This window comes from Erythrolamprus reginae (assembly GCF_031021105.1).
Source record: "Erythrolamprus reginae isolate rEryReg1 chromosome 13 unlocalized genomic scaffold, rEryReg1.hap1 SUPER_13_unloc_5, whole genome shotgun sequence".
Lineage (NCBI taxonomy): Eukaryota > Metazoa > Chordata > Lepidosauria > Squamata > Dipsadidae > Erythrolamprus > Erythrolamprus reginae.
In genome coordinates, this window is record NW_027248449.1 from 103,135 (window position 1) to 124,922 (window position 21,788).

The 21,788-nt window shown below is 48.6% G+C and overlaps 1 protein-coding gene across 1 annotated transcript in view; it reads right to left on the reverse strand.

Annotated features, from left to right (window-relative positions):
* Nucleotides 1–21,788, reverse strand: part of PC (pyruvate carboxylase) — an 84,258-nt gene that overhangs the window by 38,544 nt on the left and 23,926 nt on the right. Inside the window, 9 exon segments of the mRNA XM_070730267.1 lie at nucleotides 6,017–6,199; nucleotides 6,798–6,960; nucleotides 8,094–8,212; nucleotides 9,335–9,486; nucleotides 9,888–10,005; nucleotides 10,415–10,560; nucleotides 11,638–11,803; nucleotides 12,203–12,387; nucleotides 12,594–12,729. Coding sequence (XP_070586368.1) covers nucleotides 6,017–6,199; nucleotides 6,798–6,960; nucleotides 8,094–8,212; nucleotides 9,335–9,486; nucleotides 9,888–10,005; nucleotides 10,415–10,560; nucleotides 11,638–11,803; nucleotides 12,203–12,387; nucleotides 12,594–12,729 — 1,368 coding nt within the window.

The following is a 21,788-nucleotide window of genomic DNA, read 5'->3' on the forward strand; positions in this document are numbered from 1 at the left end:
AAAATGTTGGGGGTTGACCCTACGGAGTCCGGTAATGAGTTCCACGCTTCAATTGCTAAAGTCATGTTTTTTACAGTCAAGTTTGGAGCGGTTAATATTAAGTTTGAATCTGTTGTGTGCTCTTGTGTTGTTGTGGTTGAAGCTGGAGTAGTCTTTGACAGGCAGGACGTTGCAGCATAGGATCTTGTGGGCAAGACTCAAATCGTGTTTTAGGCGTCGTAGTTCTAAGCTTTCCAGCCCTAAGGTTGTGTAAGTCTATTTCCGTCGGGTCTTCTGTTTGGAGTTATTTGCTTATCATCAGTTAATATTTTCTTTCATTTGTAATTTCATGTGATCTGCTACCTCTGCTCTAAGGCTCAGGCCACCAAAGGATTTAGAAGTCTTGGATCCCATGACAATTGAATGGTTAATATCATGGAAGTAATAAAAATGACACAGGAGGCACAGGCCGCCCCGAGTCTTCAGAGAGGGGCGGCATACAAATCTAATAAATAATAATAATAATAATAATAATAATAATAATAATAATAATTAAACCATTTGTGTTTTTTTTGTTATTGTTAGTTGAGGTTCGGACTCAGCAACCTTAAACCCTGGGGGTCTGCAAAGGCTTGGAGACATGTTATGATTGACAATCTTGAGTTATGTCTTGGGCTTCCTTAAGCCACGATCTGTGGACACAAAGAGTATTTAAAAGGGGCCTATGGCGAAGAAAAGGTTAAATATATTAAATCCCGTTAAATATATTAAATCCCGTTAAAATTATTATTCCTAATAAATTGTTTTATCTTTTCTGACCTATTAAAAATGTTGGCCTGCTTTCCCTGGAGACCGGATTCCTACTTCAAGCTAGAAATGACCAGAGGAGATTCCAGCCTTTTGGAATGCAAATATCCACCTTGACCAGGAAGCGCCCGATGGAAGTGGTGTGTGTATTCTGACAGGCTTTGGGGTGTCCACGGAGGGTGTGTGTGTGTATGTGTGTGTGAGAGAGGGGGGATTTCAAGAGGGGGGGCCACCACTTTGAGGCGCCTCCTGAAGGAGAGCCGCTGTGGGGCCTGGATTGCAGAGGCCCCGCCACCGTTGCAAGAGAAATAAGACCCTCCATTCCCTCTGACTGAGTGTAATTAGGCCACTGGGGATTATATGTTATTTGACCTGATAATTAATTACCTTTAATGTAATTCTGGTCCCTCTTGACTCTTGCCAAGTTGTAATTAGAAAGTATCGTTGAAAACACATTTATTTGGTGACGCTTTAAATAATTTTGACCTTCAATTCTCTTATTTTTCTATGATGCATAAAACATTATTACCTGAAAAATCTCCCTAAACAAAACGACTTTCCAGCTCTTTTTCGGTCGTCCCCCTTCCCCAAACTCAGGGGTGGAGGGGGGGCTCACTGTCCATCTATAAAAAATCAGGTAGAAACATAGAAGATTGAGGGCAGAAAAAGGCCTCCTGGTCCATCTAGTCTGCCCTTATACTGTTTCCTGTATTTTATCTTACAATGGATATATGTTCATCCCAGGCAAGGAAGTTTCTTCCAAGCCTCTACAACTCTTTCAGTGACATAATATTTTCTCATGTTAGAAAAATAGAAGACTGACGGCAGAAAAAGACCTCATGGTCCATCTCGTCTGCCCTTATACTATTTCCTGTATTTTATCTTACAATGGATCTATGTTTAACCCAGGCAGGTTTAAATTCAGTGACTGTGGATTGACCAACCATGTCTGCTGGAAGTTTGCTCCAAACATCTACTACTCTTTCAGTCAAATAATATTTTCTCATGTTGCTTTTGATCTTTCCCCCAACTAACTCCAGATTTTGGCCCCTTGTTCTTGGGTTCACTTTCCTATTAAAAACACTTCCCTCCTGGACCTTATTTAACCCTTTCACATTATTTAAATGTCCCGATCGTGTCCCCCCTTTCTGTCCTCCAGACTGGACAGATGGAGTCCATGAGGTCTTTCCTGATAGGTTTTATGCTTGAGACCTTCCACCATTCTTGTAGCCCGTCTTTGGACCCCTTCAATTTTATCAATATCTCTTTTTGTAGGTGAGGTCTCCAGAACTGGACACAGTATTGTTCCAAATGGGGTCTCATACAGTGGGATCCCAATCTCCCTCTTCCTGCTTGTGATACCTCCAGCTATGCAGCCAAGCCTTCTACTCGCTTTCCCTACCGCCTGACCGCACCGTTCACCCATTTGGAGACGGTCAGAAATCTGACGTGCAGTGTGGGCTCTATTCATGCAATAGAGGATTTCTGGGCCCGTGGGGGTCGCTCCCAGGGCTGTGCACAGAATATGGGGAGGGTGGGGTGGGGGTTGAAAGGCAGACGCAACTGGCACTTAGGCAGGAAGTGACCCTGACTTATTTGGAAGATGCCAAATTGTCCCTGCTGGGCATCTCTCTCGAAAGGCCTCACTTCGGTTCTCCCAGTGACCTTGCTCCCATGTCTCCCCGTGCGCTTTGCCTTCCTCTCCTGGGGCTGCGTGTCGCATTCATTCGTCTGTTTGTTCATTAATTGGACCTGTATCCCGCCCCCCCCCCCCCCGTGGATTTGGGGCAGCTCACAACATATCAATAAAAAACACAATGTATAAATACATCTAAATCCAATTAACATAAATAATTGGTTTAAAATATTCTTTAAAAAAAAGGTAAACATTTAAAAATCATTCACTGCAAACATCCTGCACATTCAATGGCCAGAGGCCGGGCTGACCGTGAGCAGAGGCCACCTGTCCAAATAGGGCCGCAACTGGCGCACCAGGCAAACGCCCCCCTGGCCATAGCTGAAAGAGTCTCCGGAGAGGGGCGGCATACAAGTCTAATAAATTATTATTATTATTATTATTATTATTATTATTATTATTATTATTATTATTATTATTAATTATAAGCCTCCAACAACTGAAGGAACCGCACAGCAACAAGAGATAAAATTTGCCTTGAACCCGGGAGGAAGTTGTGAACTCATATTTCTTCCTTTATGGTTTGTTTTGGAGGACTGGAGAAGGAATTACCCAAATGTTTTATTCAATAATGAATAATGAAGCGCTAATGAATAAAACACGGCCATTTATTTGCCAGGCTTCTTGCCTGAGTCTTAATTATTACATTTTGGGTCGGTGGTTTTTGTTTTTAACTTTGGCCTCCTGGGTGAAAGAACTGCAATTCAGGGGCTGCAGCCAAAACTGCTCTGGGTGGGGAATGGCCGGTGGGCGGTGGGTCTTCATTGCAGCCCCCTCCCCTCTTTGGCCTGAAGCTTTTCCCAAAAGAAGACTTGGCATCCTTCCAGGAAAGACCCTTTGGGGGCTGCAGAACAGGCATCGGCTACTCTTCCCCTACACATCCCACACCTGCCCTGTTGAAAGAGACGGGCGTGTAGTTGTGTCTAGAGAGCAGTGGTGGGGAAGCTACGGGGGGTGGGGGGTGGTCCAGGTGGCACAAGGGAGCCGTATCTGCCGGCACACGAGCCGTTGCCCTGGCTCAGCTCCAACGGGCGTGGCTGTGCCGGCCAGTGGATTTTGGGGTCTCGCAGAGGCTCTGGGGAGGGGGCGTTTCTGGCTTCCAGGGAGGCTCCGGGGGGACGGGGGAGGGCGAAGCACGAGACGCCTGGGCCCACCAGAGAATGGGACACAGGCCGTTTCCAGCCTCCAAAGAGCCTCCGGGGGGCCGGCACAGCTGTTTCCACCCCCCACCCCCCAGGCATTGAATTATGGGTGTGGGCATTCGCGCAGGTGTGATAGCGTGCAAAAATGACAGACTCAATGAGGAATCCTTGAGTCCTGTCATCTGCACCTCTATCACTGTCTGGTTCGGTTCTGCAACCCAACAGGACCAACACGGACTTCAGAGGAGAATCAGAACTGCAGAACAAAACAACAGCTGCCCACCTGCCTTCCCCATTGAGGACCTGTAGACTGCACGGGTCAAAAAGAGGGTGGGGAAAATATTGACTGACCCCTCGCATAAACTGGACACAAAGTGTTTCAACTCCTGCCCTCAAAACGTCGCTACAGAGCTCTGCACACCAAGACAACTAGACACAAGAAGAGTTTTTCCCCCTGAATGCCCTCACTCTGCTAAAGAAATAATCCGCTCCACACTGTCAGACTTTTTACTAAATCTTCACTTCTATTTCTACTATTTTTTCCCCATCCTTCCCATCATTTCCTCCCATTTCCTGTATGACTGACACTTGTTGCTTGTATCCTAAGATTTTTATTAATATTGATTGTTTCTTCATTGCTTATTTGACCCCTGTGACCATCATTAAGTGTTTTTACCTCCTGATTCTTGACCAATGTATCTTTTTCTTTCATGTCCACTGAGAGCATCTGCACCAAAGACCAATCCCTTGGGTGTCCAGTCACACTTGGCCCAATAATGAATTCTCCTTCTAATTCTCTTCTGTTTTGGAAACCGAGGCTTCTCCATCCCTGGGGCAGAGTTTGCTCCCATTAGAGGAGGAGGAGGAACAACCAAGGCTGCAGCTCAGTCTCTTTTCTGCTTGACCCCCAAAAGACCCCAATGCCACCATGGCCGGCTCCCAAAAGGCCAGAGGCCTGAGGGGGAGAGGGTCAAAGAAGGCGCAAGGATTGCTTGGGTGGAAAACTTTGGCCACAATATTTGTCTAGAGGAATGGGAACAAATCCGGAAGAGTTTAGTTTAGTTTAGTTTTATTGGATTTATATGCCGCCCTCTCCGAAAACTCGGGGCAGCTGACAGCAACCGTAGACAATATACAATAATAATCCAATATTAAAGCAGATTAAAACCCCTTAATATACAAAACCAAAGACGCATACAAACATACCATGCGTACCATTGTAATGGCCTAGGGGGAGAAGAGATCTCAGTTCCCCCAAGCCTGGGGGCAGAGGTGGGTTCTGAGTAGGTTACGAAAGGCGAGGAGGGTGGGGGCAGTTAGTCAAATTGACCAAGTCCACAACATACAAAGAAAATCAATACAAAACCTTGTGTCGTTGGCATCTCTCGCCCAGAAGATTAGTGGAAATGCATAAAAATTACAGCCCAATGTGCTGGAAATAGAACTAGAGCTACGACGCCTAAAACAGGACCTAAGTCTTGCCCACAAGACCCTATGCTGCAACGTCCTGCCTGTCAATGACTACTTCAGCTTCAACCGCAACAACACAAGAGCACGCAACAGATTCAAACTTAATATTAACCGCTCCAAACTTGACTGTCAAAAATATGACTTTAGCAATCGAGTTGTCGAAGCGTGGAACTCATTACTGGACTCAGTAGTGTCAACCCCTGACCCCCAACATTTCTCCCTTAGACTCTCCACGATTGACCTCTCCAGGTTCCTAAGAGGCCAGTAAGGGGCGTCCATAAGTGCACTGGTGTGCCTTTCGTCCCCTGTCCAATTGTCTTTCCTTTCTCTCACTTATCCTATATATTCTCTTCCTTCCATATATCTTCTCCTCTATTTTTATATCTTTTTTATATATATATAATACTTCATGTCTATCCTCTTCAATATGTATTGTGTATTGGACAAAATAAATAAATAAAATAAATAAAAAATGCAACAAGACGCAAGGCTCCTTCTTCCATCCATGGTGGCCATGTCCAGAGCCCAAAAGAATATTGGAAAAACGTAAACATTTGGTTGTGTCAAACCACAAACATAGAAATACTGGACATTACGAGAGGGTCTTGCACTGAAAATGTGAAATACTTAACGCTGCATATATCACAACAGTGGGAAGGGTCGGATTCGCACAGAATTGGAAAAACCCACAAGTGCCTGAAGACAATGAGGTCATCCAGAAAATATACGGCTGCGCAGAGACGGACAGAATGACCATGGAATTAAATAATCAAAAACATTTGGACTGCTATGCGATCTGGACAAAATGGTCTCAATGGACAAAAAAAAAGAAACTCAAACTAAACATGGAAATAAAACATCAAGAAGTTCAAAAACAATGAAAATGACCCCCCCGCAGCCCCCCAACCGGCCCCGGCCCTACCTTGACCCCCCGGATGCGGAACTCGGCCAGAGCCCGGCTCATCTTGGAGGCTGCCGTGGGGTGGTCCTTGCCGTGGGCGATGACCTTCACCAGGAGGGAGTCGTAGTGGGGGGAGATGACCGCTCCCTGGAAGGCAGAGGCGCTGTCCAGCCGGATCCCCATCCCCTCCCCGCTCCGGAAGACCTGCGGGGGAAGGGGGGGCAGAGGTCAAGACCCCTCCGTGAATCCCTGTGGACGTCCTGCCCCAGGGAAGAGGCTGGAGCCCCCCTCCCCCCTCCCCCCCCAAACGTGGTCTGCAGCAGAGGGAGGATTGTGCGGCCTTGGGCTTAAACTCTGGTTCTGTGCTCTGGGGGTCCATCCCAGCGGTCATTCATGTTTCTTTCTGCTTTCCTGTTTATCTACCTCCCTACCTACCTCTCTCTCTCTCTCCTGTGTGTATGTATGTGTGTGTGTATATATATATATATCAATTTAATGTAGCATTCATTGGATATATATATATATTATTGTTCTGTTTTTGCATATGCTGTGAGCCGCCCTGAGTCCTCGGAGAGAGACGGGGGCTACAAATCCAATTAAATAAACAAATAAATAAATAAATGAAAAATTAAATAAGTAAATAAATAAATTGAAAGGCGAAAGGCAGAAGTACCGATCCGAGTGAGTGACAGGAGCCCTTCCATCCCCCGTCATCCCCCCCCCCAGGTTATCTTACACATGCCAGAGATTTCGGGGGCAGAAAACTCGGGGGCCACCACCCGGCAGATCCTCCCCCTCGTACCTCAATGCGCCCGGTGTCCGGCTGGAAGCCGCGGGCGGGGTCCTCGGTGGTCACGCGGCACTGGATGGCGCAGCCGTTGATGCTCACGCTCTCCTGCCTGAGGCCCAGCTCCGGCAGGCTCTTCCCCTCCGCGATGTGGATTTGCGCATGGACCAGATCTACGCTGCAGAGCAAGCGAGAGGGAGAGAGCCTTCTCTGTGGCGGCCCCGGCCCTCTGGAATCAACTTCAAGCTCCTGAAAACCCCCCTTGGTCACCAGGCATGGAAGAATCGACACCCCCCGAGCTGTTGCATTTCACGTATGGTTTGTCTGGATGACTGTTTCTTTTTAAGGGTTTTAAAATTGCTTTTAATATTGGATTTGTGTTATTTGCTGTGAGCCGGTCCGAGTCTGAATGACCAGGGGTTTATTTCCCCAATTTGAGCCATAACAACATTGAAAAGCAAGAAAATGCCTAGAGTCCTGCGTCCAGTTCTGGTCACCCCACTTCAAAGGAGACACAGAAACTCTGGAGAAGGTGCAGGAAAGAGCAACCAAAAATGACCAGGGGAAACCGAGACATACGGAGAGAGGGAGGTTGCAGGAACTGGGCAGGGAGGGTCCAGCGAGTGGAAAGGGCCAGGGGGGCCGTGATTGGCAGCCTACACAGGGACTGGAGGGGCTGCCCAGAGAGGAGGAGGAAGGGGGCCACTCTATTCTCCAGGGCACCAGAGGGCCAGACCAGGAGCAACGGATGGAAGCTGACCAAGGAGAGATTCTACCTGGACATAAGGAAGAGCCTCCTGACGGTCAGAAAGGATCAACCAGTGGAATGGCCTGCCAGCAGAGGTTGGGAACGCCCCAAAGGAGACTGGGCTGCCCTCTGGCTAGGGAGGGGTAATAATTAATAATAATAATAATAATAATAATAATAATAATAATAATAATAATAATTTATTAGATTTGTATGCCGCCCCTCTCCGCAGACTCGGGGCGGCTCACAGCAAGGTGTAGGTTCTCCTGCTTGAGCAGGGGGGGTGGACTCGATGGCCTCCAGGGTCCCTTTCAACCCTGATAAATCAATCAATCAAATATCCATGGCTTTCCATTACACAGGTCTACGATGATTGCGGATGGTGTGTGTGTTATGAGCCCTTTTGCCATCTCCCTACTGAAGTGACCCAAAGAGTTTGGCAATGGGGTGGGTGGGTGGGGCAGTGCCCTCTAAGGGTTACAGCAGGGCCTGGGCTGAAGGATGGACTACACTTGGGAAGGGAAGGGGTGGGGTCAGAGGGGGGGGGCAGAGGGGCCACTTACTCGGTGATCTCTTCGGTCACGGTGTGCTCCACCTGGAGCCGGGAATTGACCTCGATGAAGAAGTGTTTGCCGTGCCGGTCAAGCAAGAACTCCACCGTGCCGGCATTTTCATACCCCACCTGCAACGAGAAGGCAGGAAGTGGCACTCGGGAGCACGTGCGGAACCTTCCGGAATGATCACACGGGCAGAGCCTCCGCCTTCACGGCTGAACTGGGGCTGTTACACGAGAGGAAGAAACCTGGGGCCCAACCCACAGGGGCCGTGGGGAAGGGCCTTCTCTGTGGCGGCTCCAGCCCTTTGGAATCAACTGCCTCCAGAGATCCTTCCAGAAAGCTGTGAAAACCGGGCTCTTCCGGGATTAGGAAAGACGGAGGTTTTTTTTATCATTGTCCCATTTTATATTGTTTTTTAACTGTTGTGGTTATTGTGAGTCGCCTGGACTGGAGTTGGGAGACATATAAATAAATACACAGCACTCAGGGCAGCCGAAATATCACTAAATAAGTAAATAAGTAAGTGAAGAAGGAAGGAAGGAAGGAAGGAAGGAAGGAAGGAGAGAAAAGAAGAAAGAAAGAAGGAAGGAAGATGAAAGAAAGGAAGGAAGGAAGGAAAGAAAAGAAATAAGGAAGGAAAGAAGGAAAGAAGGAAAGAAGGAAGGAAGGAAGGAAAGAAGTAAGGAAGATGAAAGAAAGGAAGGAAGGAAGGAAGGAGAGAAAAGAAGAAAGAAGTAAGGAAGATGAAAGAAAGGAAGGAAGGAAGGAAGGAAAAGAAATAAGGAAGGAAAGAAAGAAAGAAAGAAAGAAGGAAGGAAGGAAAGAAGGAAGGAAGATGAAAGAAAGGAAGGAAGGAAGGAGAGAAAAGAAGAAAGAAGGAAGGAAGATGAAAGAAAGGAAGGAAGGAAGGAAAGAAAGAAGGAAGGAAAGAAAGAAGGAAGAAAGGAAAGAAGATGAAAGAAAGAAAAAAAGGATGGATGGAAGGAAGGAAGGAAGGAAGGAAGGAAGGAAGCAGGGCTGCAGCTGGCTGAGAGCAACTGGCACAGAAAGGAGCCGCATCCGAGAAGGCCACGAAGAAGATTCTCAGGCCTCTGGGCAGCTTTTCCCAAAGTGACCCAGGAAAGCTGACCTCCTGCCCGGGCTGAGCAACAGAAGGACTGGGGAATCCCTCCCCTTTGCTCAGGGGCCCTCGCTGACCCCCGGGGGGCCCCACTCCCCAAAGGTCGGGGCTGCTTGGGGTCTCTCACCTGCTTGGCCAGGCGGATGGCGTCAGTGGTCAGCTTAGAGCGCAGCTGGGAGTCCAGGTGGGCGGCCGGAGCGATTTCCACCACTTTCTGGTGCCGTCGCTGGATGGAGCAGTCCCTCTCGTACAGGTGCAACACGTTCCCATGCTGGTCACCTGCCCGGGGGGGGGGGGGGGGAGACCGGGCCACAGGTGAAGCTGGGCCAAGGGGAGACACTGCCCCTCTCCCTGCCTCTCTCTGCCCCGGAAACGCCTCATTCCCTGCCGAGCCCTGCTGCCCCCTCCCCTCTTTTCTCAGACGCTGCGAGACTTCATTGCTCAAAGGATGAAACTCAGAGATGATGTGGTCAGTGTGTTTCTGTCGCCAGAAGACTCATTTACGTTTCTGGTCAAGGGCCACTATAAACATGTGTTTCTTTTGATTTCAGCACAATTAATCCTCTTTTCATAAAATATTTATTTTCCCACCCACCTTTCTCGGATTAAACCCCCCCCCCCCATCTTTCCCTGCTGCCCCCCAGAGAACGGAAGGACACGCAACGTATTTGGTTCCCTACCCAAAATCTGGACTTCGATGTGTCTGGGCTTCTCCACGAACTTCTCCACAAAGAGAGCGCCGTTGCCGAAAGCCGAAAGGGCCTCGGAGAACGCCCGGGTGTAGTTCTCCTCCAGCTCCTGCCCAGAGAAAAGGGGGACACACCCTGCCCTCAGCCAAGGCCCTGCTGCACCACCAGGAGCTTTAGGGACCGGAGGGGGGGCTTCTAACACAAATAGGGACAGATTGCATAGGAGATTGACAGCAGGAAAAGACTCCCTGGTCCATCTCGTCTGCCCTTAGATCCTGTATTTGATCTTAGGATGGATCTAGGTTTATCCCAGGCAGGTTTACATTCAGTGACTGTGGATTGACCAACCATGTCTGCTGGAAGTTTGTTCCAAGCATCTACTACTCATATTTTTTTCATGTGGCTTCTGATCTTTCCCCCAACTGACCTCACTTGGGGGAAACGGTCACAACCCCCGCTGGGCCTGGTTCCTTTCCCGGGTTCCAGGCCCTGCGTGCCGAGCCCCCCGCGTGTCCTACCTCGTAGCTGCGCACCACTCTCATTCCCCGGCCTCCTCCGCCGTAGGCCGCCTTGAAGATGATGGGGAAGCCGTAGGCCTGCGAGAACTCCTGCGCCTCGACCAGGGACGAGATGGGGGCGTCCGTCCCGGGGACCACAGGCACTCCTGAGGGGGGGGGGCAAAGAGGAGCCCCACTGAGCCCGACAGCACCCGGCCCGGCCCCGAATGCCAGGCTGGCGGGGGTTGGTGTTGGGGGTGTGTGTTCTGTGCACACAACTCAGAAATCACTGGGTTTATAATAAAATCCACTCTCCGCACGAATCCCAGCGGCCGATAAGATCCCACAGAGTTGGCCTTCTCTGTGGCGGCCCCAGCCCTCTGGAATCAACTCCCCCCAGGGAATAGGACTGCCCCCACCCTCCTCACCTTTCGTAAGTCATTAAAAACTCATCTTTGCCGCCAGGCATGGGGAAATTGACACCCCCCCCCTCAATTGTCAAGGTTGGTGTATGGTTTGATTGGATTGTGTGATTATTTTATTATAAGGGTTTTAAATTGTGTTTTTTAAAAATTGGATTTGTACACTGTTTGTGTTGTTGTGAGCCCCCCTGGAGAGGGGCGGCATCCAAATCTAATAAATTGGAATGAAAAGTAAAATTTGAGGCTTGAGGAAGAGAAACAGGGGATTATTGGCAGGAGGGGAGATTATTTTTTTTTTTTTTAACTGATAAGGGAAATTTCTGGCTAAATGGAAACCAGAATTTTTAAACTTGCAACTTAAGGAGAACAAGGAAGCGATTCTAAAACCCATCAACTGGACGGTGTGAGGCTTTGGAATTGGATTTCAAAAATAAAAAAAAAGAACTTTAAAAGAGCTCTTAAATAGTTAAATGGAATCAAATTGGTCCAAATGATCTTTAATCGCTGTTTAGTAATGGATGAGGCATTGGTGGAGCCATCGGTTGGTCAAGGTTTATGAGAACTTTTATTTTATTTAGTTAGAGAGTTTGTTCTTTAAGCCCTGGGGAAGAGAACCTATTCTGGACGATCGACTTCCTCCTCATTTGTGGAGTTGTGTAAAGGAATCTGTTGTGGCGTTGAGCTTCTCTCTCCCTCCCACCCCTCCCCTTTCTACTGGGTCAGGCCAAACCCTGTAAGGCCACCGGATGGGCTTTTGGCCTGACCCAGGGTCCAGAGGCGCTGTGCCCCGGGGCTCACCTGGCGAGGCAAACGAGGTCTCACCTGCGGAAATAGCAATGGCCCTGGCCTCCACCTTGTCCCCCATCTTGCGCACCACTTCGGGAGAGGGGCCGATGAAGCACACGCCGGCTTCCAGGCAGGCCTGGGCGAAGTCCGCTCGCTCGGACAGGAAGCCGTAGCCGGGGTGGATGGCGTCCACCTCGTTCTCCTGGGGGGAAAAGGAGGAAGCGCTGGAAACCTTGGCTCTCTTGAGCAAAGCAGCCCTGAGGCTTCTACACAATAGAGACCTAAACGGCTCAGGGCCACCTCCGACCTCGCTGCGGCCACTAAGGGCCCACAGAGTCGGCCTTCTCCAGGTCCCGTCCGCCAAACAATGCCCTCTGGCAGGAACTCTGGGAGGAGCCTTCTCTGTGGTGGCTCCGACCCTGAGGAAATGGGTGGAAAAGGCGGGGAGAAGCCTCTGTGGGGCCTCTCTAAGAATCTCCTGGTGACTCCTAGGTTGCCAGGAGGGGGCTCTGCTCTGGGTGGGCTTCACGGCATGGGAATTCCAGCTGGTCTTCGCCCCGCCCCGGGTCAGAGCGCAGTGGGGCCCCTTCTGCCGTCTCACCTTGGCCACTTTGATGATGTCCGGGATGTGCAGGTAGGCCTGCACCGGGGGGAGGCCGCGGCCGATCAGGTATGCTTCGTCCGCCTTCTGCCGATGCATCTGGCCCGTGTCCTGCTCGGAATAGACGGCCACCGTCCGGATGCCCAGCTCCGTGCAGGCTCGGAAGACCCGGATGGCGATCTCCCCTGCAACGCACAGAGAACCGGGACAGGGAGAGAGAGCGCAAGGTCAATGGACGTCCGGTTTTAGGAAGGCGCTTGGTCAAAGGGACCCAAACTCCCCCCCCCCCCCCCCGTGGGATATAAGGCTCGCAACCTGGGTGGGGGCAGCTCTGATCTCCGGGGGGAGAAAGCAGCTCCCAGAAGCCCCAAACCCTTCCAGCCCTGCTCACCTCGGTTGGCCACCATCACCTTCTGGATGGGCTTGTACTCCACCCGCCGGGTGCTCAGGAAGGCAGCAGGGTGGCGGAAGAGGTGCCGGAGGGCCAGGAAGGGCAGCCTGCCCCTGGCACACGGCCGCGGCAACATCTGGGGCCAAAGAGAGGGAGGTCAGCTACTCAAGGCAAGTGGACGCACCAGGTGAAGTAAACCAGGAGAGACTCACCCAGAGTCACAGGTTCAAGAGCAACACAGCCTCTCTCTCCTTCCTGCTCTGGCTGACCAGATGACCACTCAGAAGTTAGGTCCCAGACACAGAGCTGGGAAGTGTAATAGTCCAGTGCACACAACCTAGGCACCTGCCCCCTCCAGCCCACCTGTCTAAGATGTTTCCAACTACAACTCCTTTCTGTTGGAAACGCAAACCAAAAACAGGGACCTTCTGCCCCCTTTGGTGGACGTGGCCCAAAGTTCGGACTCCTCTTGGCTAAAGCTTCAAAAACGACCGTGATCAAATTAGACAGAAACCGATTCCCTTAAAACCGGACCTCTCCCTCCTAGAGAGAGAAACCCACTGAGTAACATCGGCCCAATCTTGGACATTGGATCACACCCCATCTACCCTAAACCCCATTAACAAAACTCACGAATGCGCTGACCTCACGAAAATGACCCTCGGACTACAAGACAAAGAGGAATCAGTGTTCTACAAAGCGTGGAATAAATGCTACGTCCGGCTGGAGAAAAGTCCACACACATACAACTCCATCCTGACCCTCTTGCCCTTCACCCAAACAAACCACCGTCCACCATCTCCCCCTCCTCACCAGACCCTCAGTCTCCAGACCTTCCCCTCCCTCTTTTTTTTTAAAAAAAGTTTCATTTATTAACTTTTACAAAATATAATTGAGAGAATAATAACAATAATAATTTATTAGATTTGTATGCCGCCCCTCTCCGAAGACTCAGGGCGGCTCACAACAAGCGATAAAACAATATTGTACAGGCACAAATCTAATATTAAGAAAAGACTAAAAACCCGATCAATTTAAAAAACCAAACAGCACTTACATACCAAACATAAATCATAATAAGCCTGGGGGAAAGGTGTCTCAAATCCCCCATGCCTGGCGGTATAGATGGGTCTTAAGTAGTTTACGGAAGACAAGGAGGGTGGGAGCAGTTCTAATCTCCGGGGGGAGTTGATTCCAGAGGGCCGGGGCCGCCACAGAGAAGGCTCTTCCCCTGGGAAGGTGCATACACTACAATGTCTTCCTTTCTTTTATTTTTTTAACAGATCTTACCCCTGTCATCATTTCCTTATATTTCCATTTTTAACACTTTATCTACCGTGGGAGATTTTCCCATTCTCAGGCTCTTAAGTGGAAAATGGTCCTTGAGAAGAGGGGGAAGAAATCTTGAACACCTGGTTCTCATCTGGAAAGGTTCTTAAGCAGAGGCACCACTGTAGATATATTATACACCCGTATTATATTATACACACATATGCAGTATATCTACATCTATGAAAGGACCGGTAGGGGCAAAAACCTTCCCTTCCCTGCTCCAAAGCCAAGGGAGGGGCTGGTTGCCCCTTCCCCAATTAGCAAGACTAAGCAGGGAAGAATGTATGTAAATGAGCACAATTAGGGTGATTCATTTCGTGACTCCGAATCTGCCTTTTCTGGGCACAAGGGGCCGGAATTGCAGAGTTCGTCTGGACGCCAGGCTGAGAAGATCTTAAGTGCAAAATAAATAAAATATTTCACAGGACTCTCGCGGGTGGGGGATAAAAATAGTATCCGCTTCAAAAACAGGAGAGGCCTGGCCTTCTGCAATCCTCTGATTCACTTGATGATGATAATAATGATAATAATAATAAATAATAATAATAATAATTATTATTATACGAATCAGATGACTGCAGAACGCCAGGCATCTACCACCCCTCCCCACCGTCTCCTAATAATAATAATGATGATGACGATGATGATGATAATGATAATAATACTACTACTACTACTAATAATAATAACAATAATGATATAAAATTATTATTATTATTATTATTATTATTATTATTATTATTATGTCAGTACAACACAGCAAACGAGATCACTATGCTGGATTTCGTATTTCATCGTGATCTCGTTTGCTGTGTTGTACCGATTGTATTATTATTATTATTATTATTATTATTATTATTATTATTATTATTATATGAATCAGAGGACTGCAGAACGCCAGGCATCTACCACCCCTCCCCACCGTCTCCTAATAATCTAATATTAAAAACAATTATAAAAAACCCATTATAAAACAATCATACAATCCAAGCAAATGGAGCAACTAGGGGCATGTCAATTCCCCCATGCCGGGCGACATAGGTGGGTTTTCAGGAGCTTGCGAAAGGCAAGGAGGGTGGGGGCAGTCCTGATCTCTGGGGGGAGTCGATTCCAGAGGTCCGGGGCCACCACAGAGAAGGCTCTTCCCCTGGGTCCCACCAGACGGCATTGCTTTGTCGACTCTGTGGGACGTAACCGGTCGCTGGGATTCGTGGGGCAGAATTTAACTTGAGTGTTGAATTGTTTACATGTTTCTGTAGACACAACTATAAACAATCCAATAGGGATTCACAGACAACGCTACCATGACAAGGACACAGTGACAACAAAGACAGTAACAACAACAACAACAGTCAGGAGAATCTTTTGGGAAATGGTCTGAGCCTCTCAAAAGCAGGTTGACAGGCAGCTGGGAGGAAGGGAGACGAGGAAGTGACAGGGAAGGCAGAAGAGGGGGCAGGGGGGCGGAATCCAGCTGTGGATAAATGGGATGGAGGGCTGGGATTTGAACTGGTTTGACTGGTCTTGAATACATCAGGCTTTTAGTCTGTGTAGATTTTTTTACTTCATTGGATTTGTCTTTGTATTTGCTGTTTCATATTATATACTGTGAGTCTTCGAAGAGGGGCAGCATGCAACTCCAAATAATAATAATAATAATAATAATAATAATAATAATAATAATAATAGGAAGAAGAAGAAGAAATAGAAGTAGTAGAAGAAGGAGAAGAGGAAGGAGAAGAAGAAAGAAGGAGGAGGAAGAGGAGGAGGAAGAAGAAGTAGTAGTAGTGGTGGTGTATGACTTGGGATTGTTTATAGGACTGTGCTATTTCTCAACGTAAACTTTAACTCAAGTGAGTGTATCTGTGTGTGGCTGAGTAATTATTCACAACTGATCTCCATGTAAACCTTTCTGTGTGCACAACCTTGGGAAACAAGAAATGCTCTGCGCATATATATTAACAGAGAGCATAAATTTCTCTTACAAGATTCGAACTCAGAACATCCCAAAATCTAAACCAGGAAAAACCAGCACAAGCTGAGGCAAAGAGTCTGGGCCCAAATTATATTATGTTATGTTGTTATTTTATGTTATGTTATATATTATATTATATTATATTATATTATATTATATTATATTATATTATATTGTATTGTATTGTATTGTATTGTATTGTATTGTATTGTGTTGTGTTGTGTTGTGTTGTTGTGTTATGTTATGCTATGCTGTGTGCTGTTTGCCCTTTCATGCCGCCCCTCTCTCCAAGGGCTTGTGGAGGCTCATAACATATAATAAAAAAACCCCCAGTCCATAACATTTCGGGTCCAATTACTTGAATATAAAACCTAAAAGTAGAAGAGCATAAAAACCCAGCCATTCCCATTCAATCTGTTTTTCTCGATCCATTCATTGACCAGGGGTCAAGAACCCAATGGCCCCAGGGCTGGCGGCATAAGTGAGTCTAGAGACTCTTGCGGAAGGCGAGGAGGGAGGGGGGCAATACGAATCTCCAGGGGGGGCTGATTCCAGAAGGCTGGGGCCCCCACAGAGAAGGCTCTTCCCCTAGGCCCCGCCAAGCGACATTGTCCAGTCGACGGGACCCGGAGAAGGCCGACTCTGTGGGACCTGACCGGTCGCTAGGACTCGTGTGGCAGAAGGCGGTCCCACAAATAATCTGGCCCAATGCCAGGTACGGCTTTGTAGGTCATCACCAACACTCTGAATTGCGTCCGGAAACCAATGGTCAACCTCTGCAATCTACGGAGTGTTGGAGAAACATGGGGGTATCTGGGAAAACCCATGACCACTCGCGCGGCCGCAATTCTGCACAATTTGAAGATTCCGAACACTCTTCAGAGGTCGCCCCATGTGGAGAGTGTTGCTTGTGTCCACAGGGGAGATTTCAGTCTCTGGGCCATCTGGAGAGGTCAAGCTCCACGATTGACCTCTCCAGGTTTCTAAGAGGTCAGCAAGGGGCGTGCATAGGTGCACTAGGGTGCCTCCCATCCCCTGTCCAATTATCTCCACTATATCTCATATTTCTTTCCTTCCTCTCATATTTCTCTATATCTCCTCCTCTATCCTCCACTGATGTTATTGTACTTTATTCTTATATCTTCCTTCCTATTCTTTCCTTCCTTCCCTCCCTTCCCTTCCTCCCTCCCTTCCTTCTTTCCTTTCCTTCCTTCCTTCCTTCCTCTCTTTGATATATATTAGCACATGGTTAATCTCATTAACTTTCATTATGTATTGGATAAAATAAATAAATCAATGAGGTCAAGAGGCCTCCGGCCAAAGTGTTTGATGAGGGGGCCTTGGAGGCTGAAGTGGACACAGCTCAGGGCTTTGTACTGGGAGAAACTGGGAGATTGCTGGACTCTAAAGTCACTAATGCAAAAGGGATTTTGGGGGCTTCTTTAAACACACTCAACATTTAAAGAGAGAGAGAGAGAAAGAGAAGGATCAACACAGCGACTCAGTGAAATGAATAAAATGTTAATCAGTGACTAAAACAGTCCGGACTGCTCAGCTCGTATCTTGGGGGTCATCTTCTCCCAACAAAAAAGCCCATTTGTCCACTCAGACAATAGAAAGAGCCTGGTGGATGAAAGGCCAGGAGGGAGATAGCCAGGCAGCCTCAGCTCAGACCCAGATCAACCACCACAGATACTGGAGGATCAGGTTTAGGGTTGAGGGTCGTCCTTCAGGAATTCTTGGAGAACGGGTGGAATGCAGCCCCTGTAATAAGCAGGAAGAAGGAGGAAGGAAGAAGGAAGAAGGAAGAAGAGGAGGGGGAGGAAGAAAGGGGGGAAGGGGGCTTCTTGCACCCAGCAGGAGGTTGTAGCCAATGGCCGCAGGGGCTTCCTCCTTAATCTTGCTTGGCCACCAAACACAATCTGAGGTCAGTTGGGGGAAAGATCAGAAGCAACATGAGAAAATGTGATTTGACTGAAAGAGTCGTAGACGCTTGGAACAAACTCCCAGCAGACGTGGTTGGTCAATCCACAGTCACTGAAAGTAAACATGTCTGGGATAAACATAGATCCACCCTAAGATAAAGTACAGGACAGAGTAGAAGGGCAGACGAGATGGACCAGGAGGTCTTTTTCTGCCGTCCATCTTCTAGGTTTCTATGAATGAGGAAGGAAGGAAAGAAAGAAAAAGAAGGCAGGAAGCGAAAGAAGGAAGGAAGGAAGGAAGGAAGGAAGGAAGGAAGGAAGGAAGGAAGGAAGGAAGAATCCACAGTCAATGAATGTAAACAAAGCTGGGATAAACACAGATCCATCCTAAGATAAAACACAGGACAGAGTCTAAGGGCAGAAGAGATGGACCAGGGGGTCTTTTTCTGCCGTCAATGTTTCTACGTTTCTAAGAAAGTCCAGCTGGTCTTTTGAGCAGAACCTTCAGGCTAAAGCCGTCCAAGTCCAACCTACCCTGAGATGCTGGGCAGGACAAGTCGCGGCTCCGGGGAAAATCCGGCTTCTTTGGCTTCAACCTCTCGGTCCCTCTGCTGGCCGGAAGGTCTGGGGAAGGGCCTGGACTTTGGAAGCTCTTGCCCAATAGATGGATGTATTTATCTGTTGGGCAACCGATCGCTGCAGGAGGCGGTCCAGCCCCCGCCACTCAAAAGGGAAAGGCCGGACGGAAGGGGGGAACCAGGCTTTCCGGAGAGATGGGGAAGCGACTCCTAGCCACCCAACCTACGTCCACTACCCTCCAAGCTTTGGGAGGGTCAAGCGTCCCGTTCTGGTCCCTTTCATGGAGGCTGTCCCACAAATAATGCACTGGGGGGGGGAGCCCCCCATCTGAGTCTTGTATTGGCAGTTCTATGCTACCAAAAACCCCAGAAGAGAAGGATTTAGGGTGAGTGATTCCTGAGCAGTGCAGTCAGGCGGTAGGGAAAGCAAGTAGGATGCTTGGCTGCATAGCTAGAGGTATCACAAGCAGGAAGAGGGAGATTGTGACCCCGCTATATAGAGCGCTGGTGAGACCCCACTTGGAATAGTACTGTGTCCAGTTCTGGAGACCTCACCTACAAAAAGATATTAATGAAATTGAAGGGGTCCAAAGACGGGCGACAAAAATGGTGGAAGGTCTTGAGCATCAAACTGACCAGGAAAGACTTCATGGACTCCATGTGCCTTTGTCATGGTCAGGCCATTTCCTGCTACGGCTTGACTTCAAGGCTCCAATCCTTCCCTGCAGGGAGGCAGAACCGACTAGGTGGTTCCGCCCCAGACGCCTGATGGACCCTGAGGGCTTTCAGAGGGCGCTTGGGGTTTTACCGGATTCACTCATACACAGCTCAGCGGAGTCTCTTGCTGTGGCCTGGAACAGGGCTGAGACGGGGGCTCTTGACCGAATTGCGCCGTGGCACTAGACCCCGGGGAGCCCCTTGGTTTACCAAGCAGCTCCGGGTGTTGAAACGCCAGAAGAGACGTCAGATTGAGGATTGCATCATTTTACATTGGGAAACATGAAACTGCAGTTTCCATTGCTTTGACCACTTATCTAGTAAAGCTAAATCCTTTGCCATATTACAGACGCCTCCAGGAATATCAACCCTATTGCGCATTTTAAAGTCACTGGCAAATAGGCAAACCTTCCCTACCAAACCTTCCCCTATGTCACTCACAAACATATTAAAAAGAACAGGACCCAGAAGAGACCCTTGTGGCCCATCGCTTGTAACCTGTCTCTGCTCAGAATACTGGCCATTAACATTATCCAAGCAGCTTCTGTCCCTTCCTCCAAAAGACCATGATGAAGAACACCAGTGATATTTTAAACAGAGGGCAGATGACCCCAACCCTCGCGGGTCAGCTAGGCAGAGCAAAGAACTGCAGAATTGACGCTTTAGAAGACGCCTGAGTTAATTCAACGGCTCTTGCTGACCCCTCCGGCTGAAAAGGACCAAGACACTTTCTCTTGGAAGCCCGGTCACTCCCAGGAAGCGTGTTCTCACTCCACTGCATATCCTCCTTATGGGGAAGGTTTAAATAGCGGCCCTTTCTTACCCCAAATGACCCCCATGGGTCCACACGTCTTATGCCACAGTCTGCTCTGCTTTCTTACAACAAATATCACATTTGTCAACAAAATTCCTCAACTTGCCTTGAGCATCTAACATCAAGATTCTCCGAGTCTGCGGAGAGGGGCGGCATACAAATCCAATAAATAATAATAATAATAATAATAATAATAATAATAATAATAATAATAAAAGATCACATCACTAGTGGAAAGACCCACATACAGTGGTGCCTCTACCTGAGAAGGCCTCTACTTACGAACTTTTCTAGATAAGAACCAGGTGTTCAAGACTTTTTTTTGGCCTCTTCTCAAGAACCATTTTCCATTTACAAACCAGTGACTCTGCCGTGACCGGTACGCGCCCTGGAAGGCGTCTTCAGGGACCTCTCGCAAGGTCTTTGTCACGGCTGATCTCTTCTATGGACGAAAAACGCTCCTGGCCACAACGCGCTACGAGTCCGCGAGTTCCTGGCCAAACGCCAGGTGCCAACGTTGCCCCACCCCACCCCTATAGTCCTGACGTCGCCCCAGCAGACTTCCTTCTGTCCCCAGCCCTGAAAGGAACCCGTTTTTCGTCCATAGAAGAGATCAGCCGTGACGAAGACCTTGCAAGAGGTCCCTGAAGACGCCCTCCAGGGTGCGTACCGGTCACGGCAGAGTCACTGGAAAAAATGTGTAGAGGCCCAAGGACAGGACTTTGAAGAATTTTAAGGGTTTGTGCAAATCCGTTCAATAACTTAACAAAAAATAACTGCATTACTTTTGGAACGCCCCCTGTAGCTCACTTGAAAAAAACCACAGCATTTTTTTTCTTTTACTGATGACTTTGCTGCTAAGACTTTTTATCAAGTGCTTTGCACAATCTACGCAGGAAGCCGGCTGCAGGATTTTTCCAAGAATAAACGACTGAGTTTCCTGGGCGCAGCCTCAGCAGGAAAAGCAGAGGAACGGATGGGGTGAAAGGAGCCGGCCGGCCCTGCCTCCGTCCAGGGGTCAGACCCATGGCCTCCCAGCCCAGGTTGACCCCTGTCCTTCGCAGATCAGGAATGTGGGGGGACCTGTGTGTGTGTGTTTCCCTTTCCCTTTCCACCCACTTTGGCTTAATGATCCACCAGTGTTTGCTGGGCAAGAGTCCAGCTGGAAACCAGCCTTTCATCCACGGACTTCAAAGCCCCACGGACCTGGAGCACCGGGGTAACTGCGGGGGGGCTGGGGGGGGGCAGAACAGGCAGGGCCTCAGCTCCCCAGGAGGGAAACAAGGGAAATTGGGCCGATCCGCTGGGCCAGGTGGAAGGAGGGTGCGGACAGCAATGCTTCTGTCCAGGAGGGGCTTCAGAAGAAAAGGATTGAGGGCTGGTGATTTCTGACCATCTCCCAAATGGGGGAACCGTGTGGTCAGGTGGTAGGGAAAGCGAGTCGAAGGCTTGGCTGCATAGCTGGAGGTATCACAAGCAGGAAGAGGGAGACTGTGACCCCACTGTATATTTTACAACCTTCACAACTTACAACCATGATGGGAAGTCTCCATTATGGTCTTAAATCGAGGACTACTTGGCTTTAGGTATTACAAAAAATGAAAAAAAACTATTGATATTAGAAAGTTCAAATACTTTTCCTTCTTCCTTACTCAAGGTGATTAATTTGCCTTGTTACATAATACAGTGGTCCCTCTACTTACGAACTTCATTCGTTCCGTGACCAGGTTCTTAAGTAGAAAAGTTTGTAAGAAGAAGCAATTTTTCCCATAGGAATCAATGTAAAAGCAAATAAGGCATTCGACTGGGGAAACCACAGGGAGGGTGGAGGCCCTGTTTCCTCCCAGGAGATTC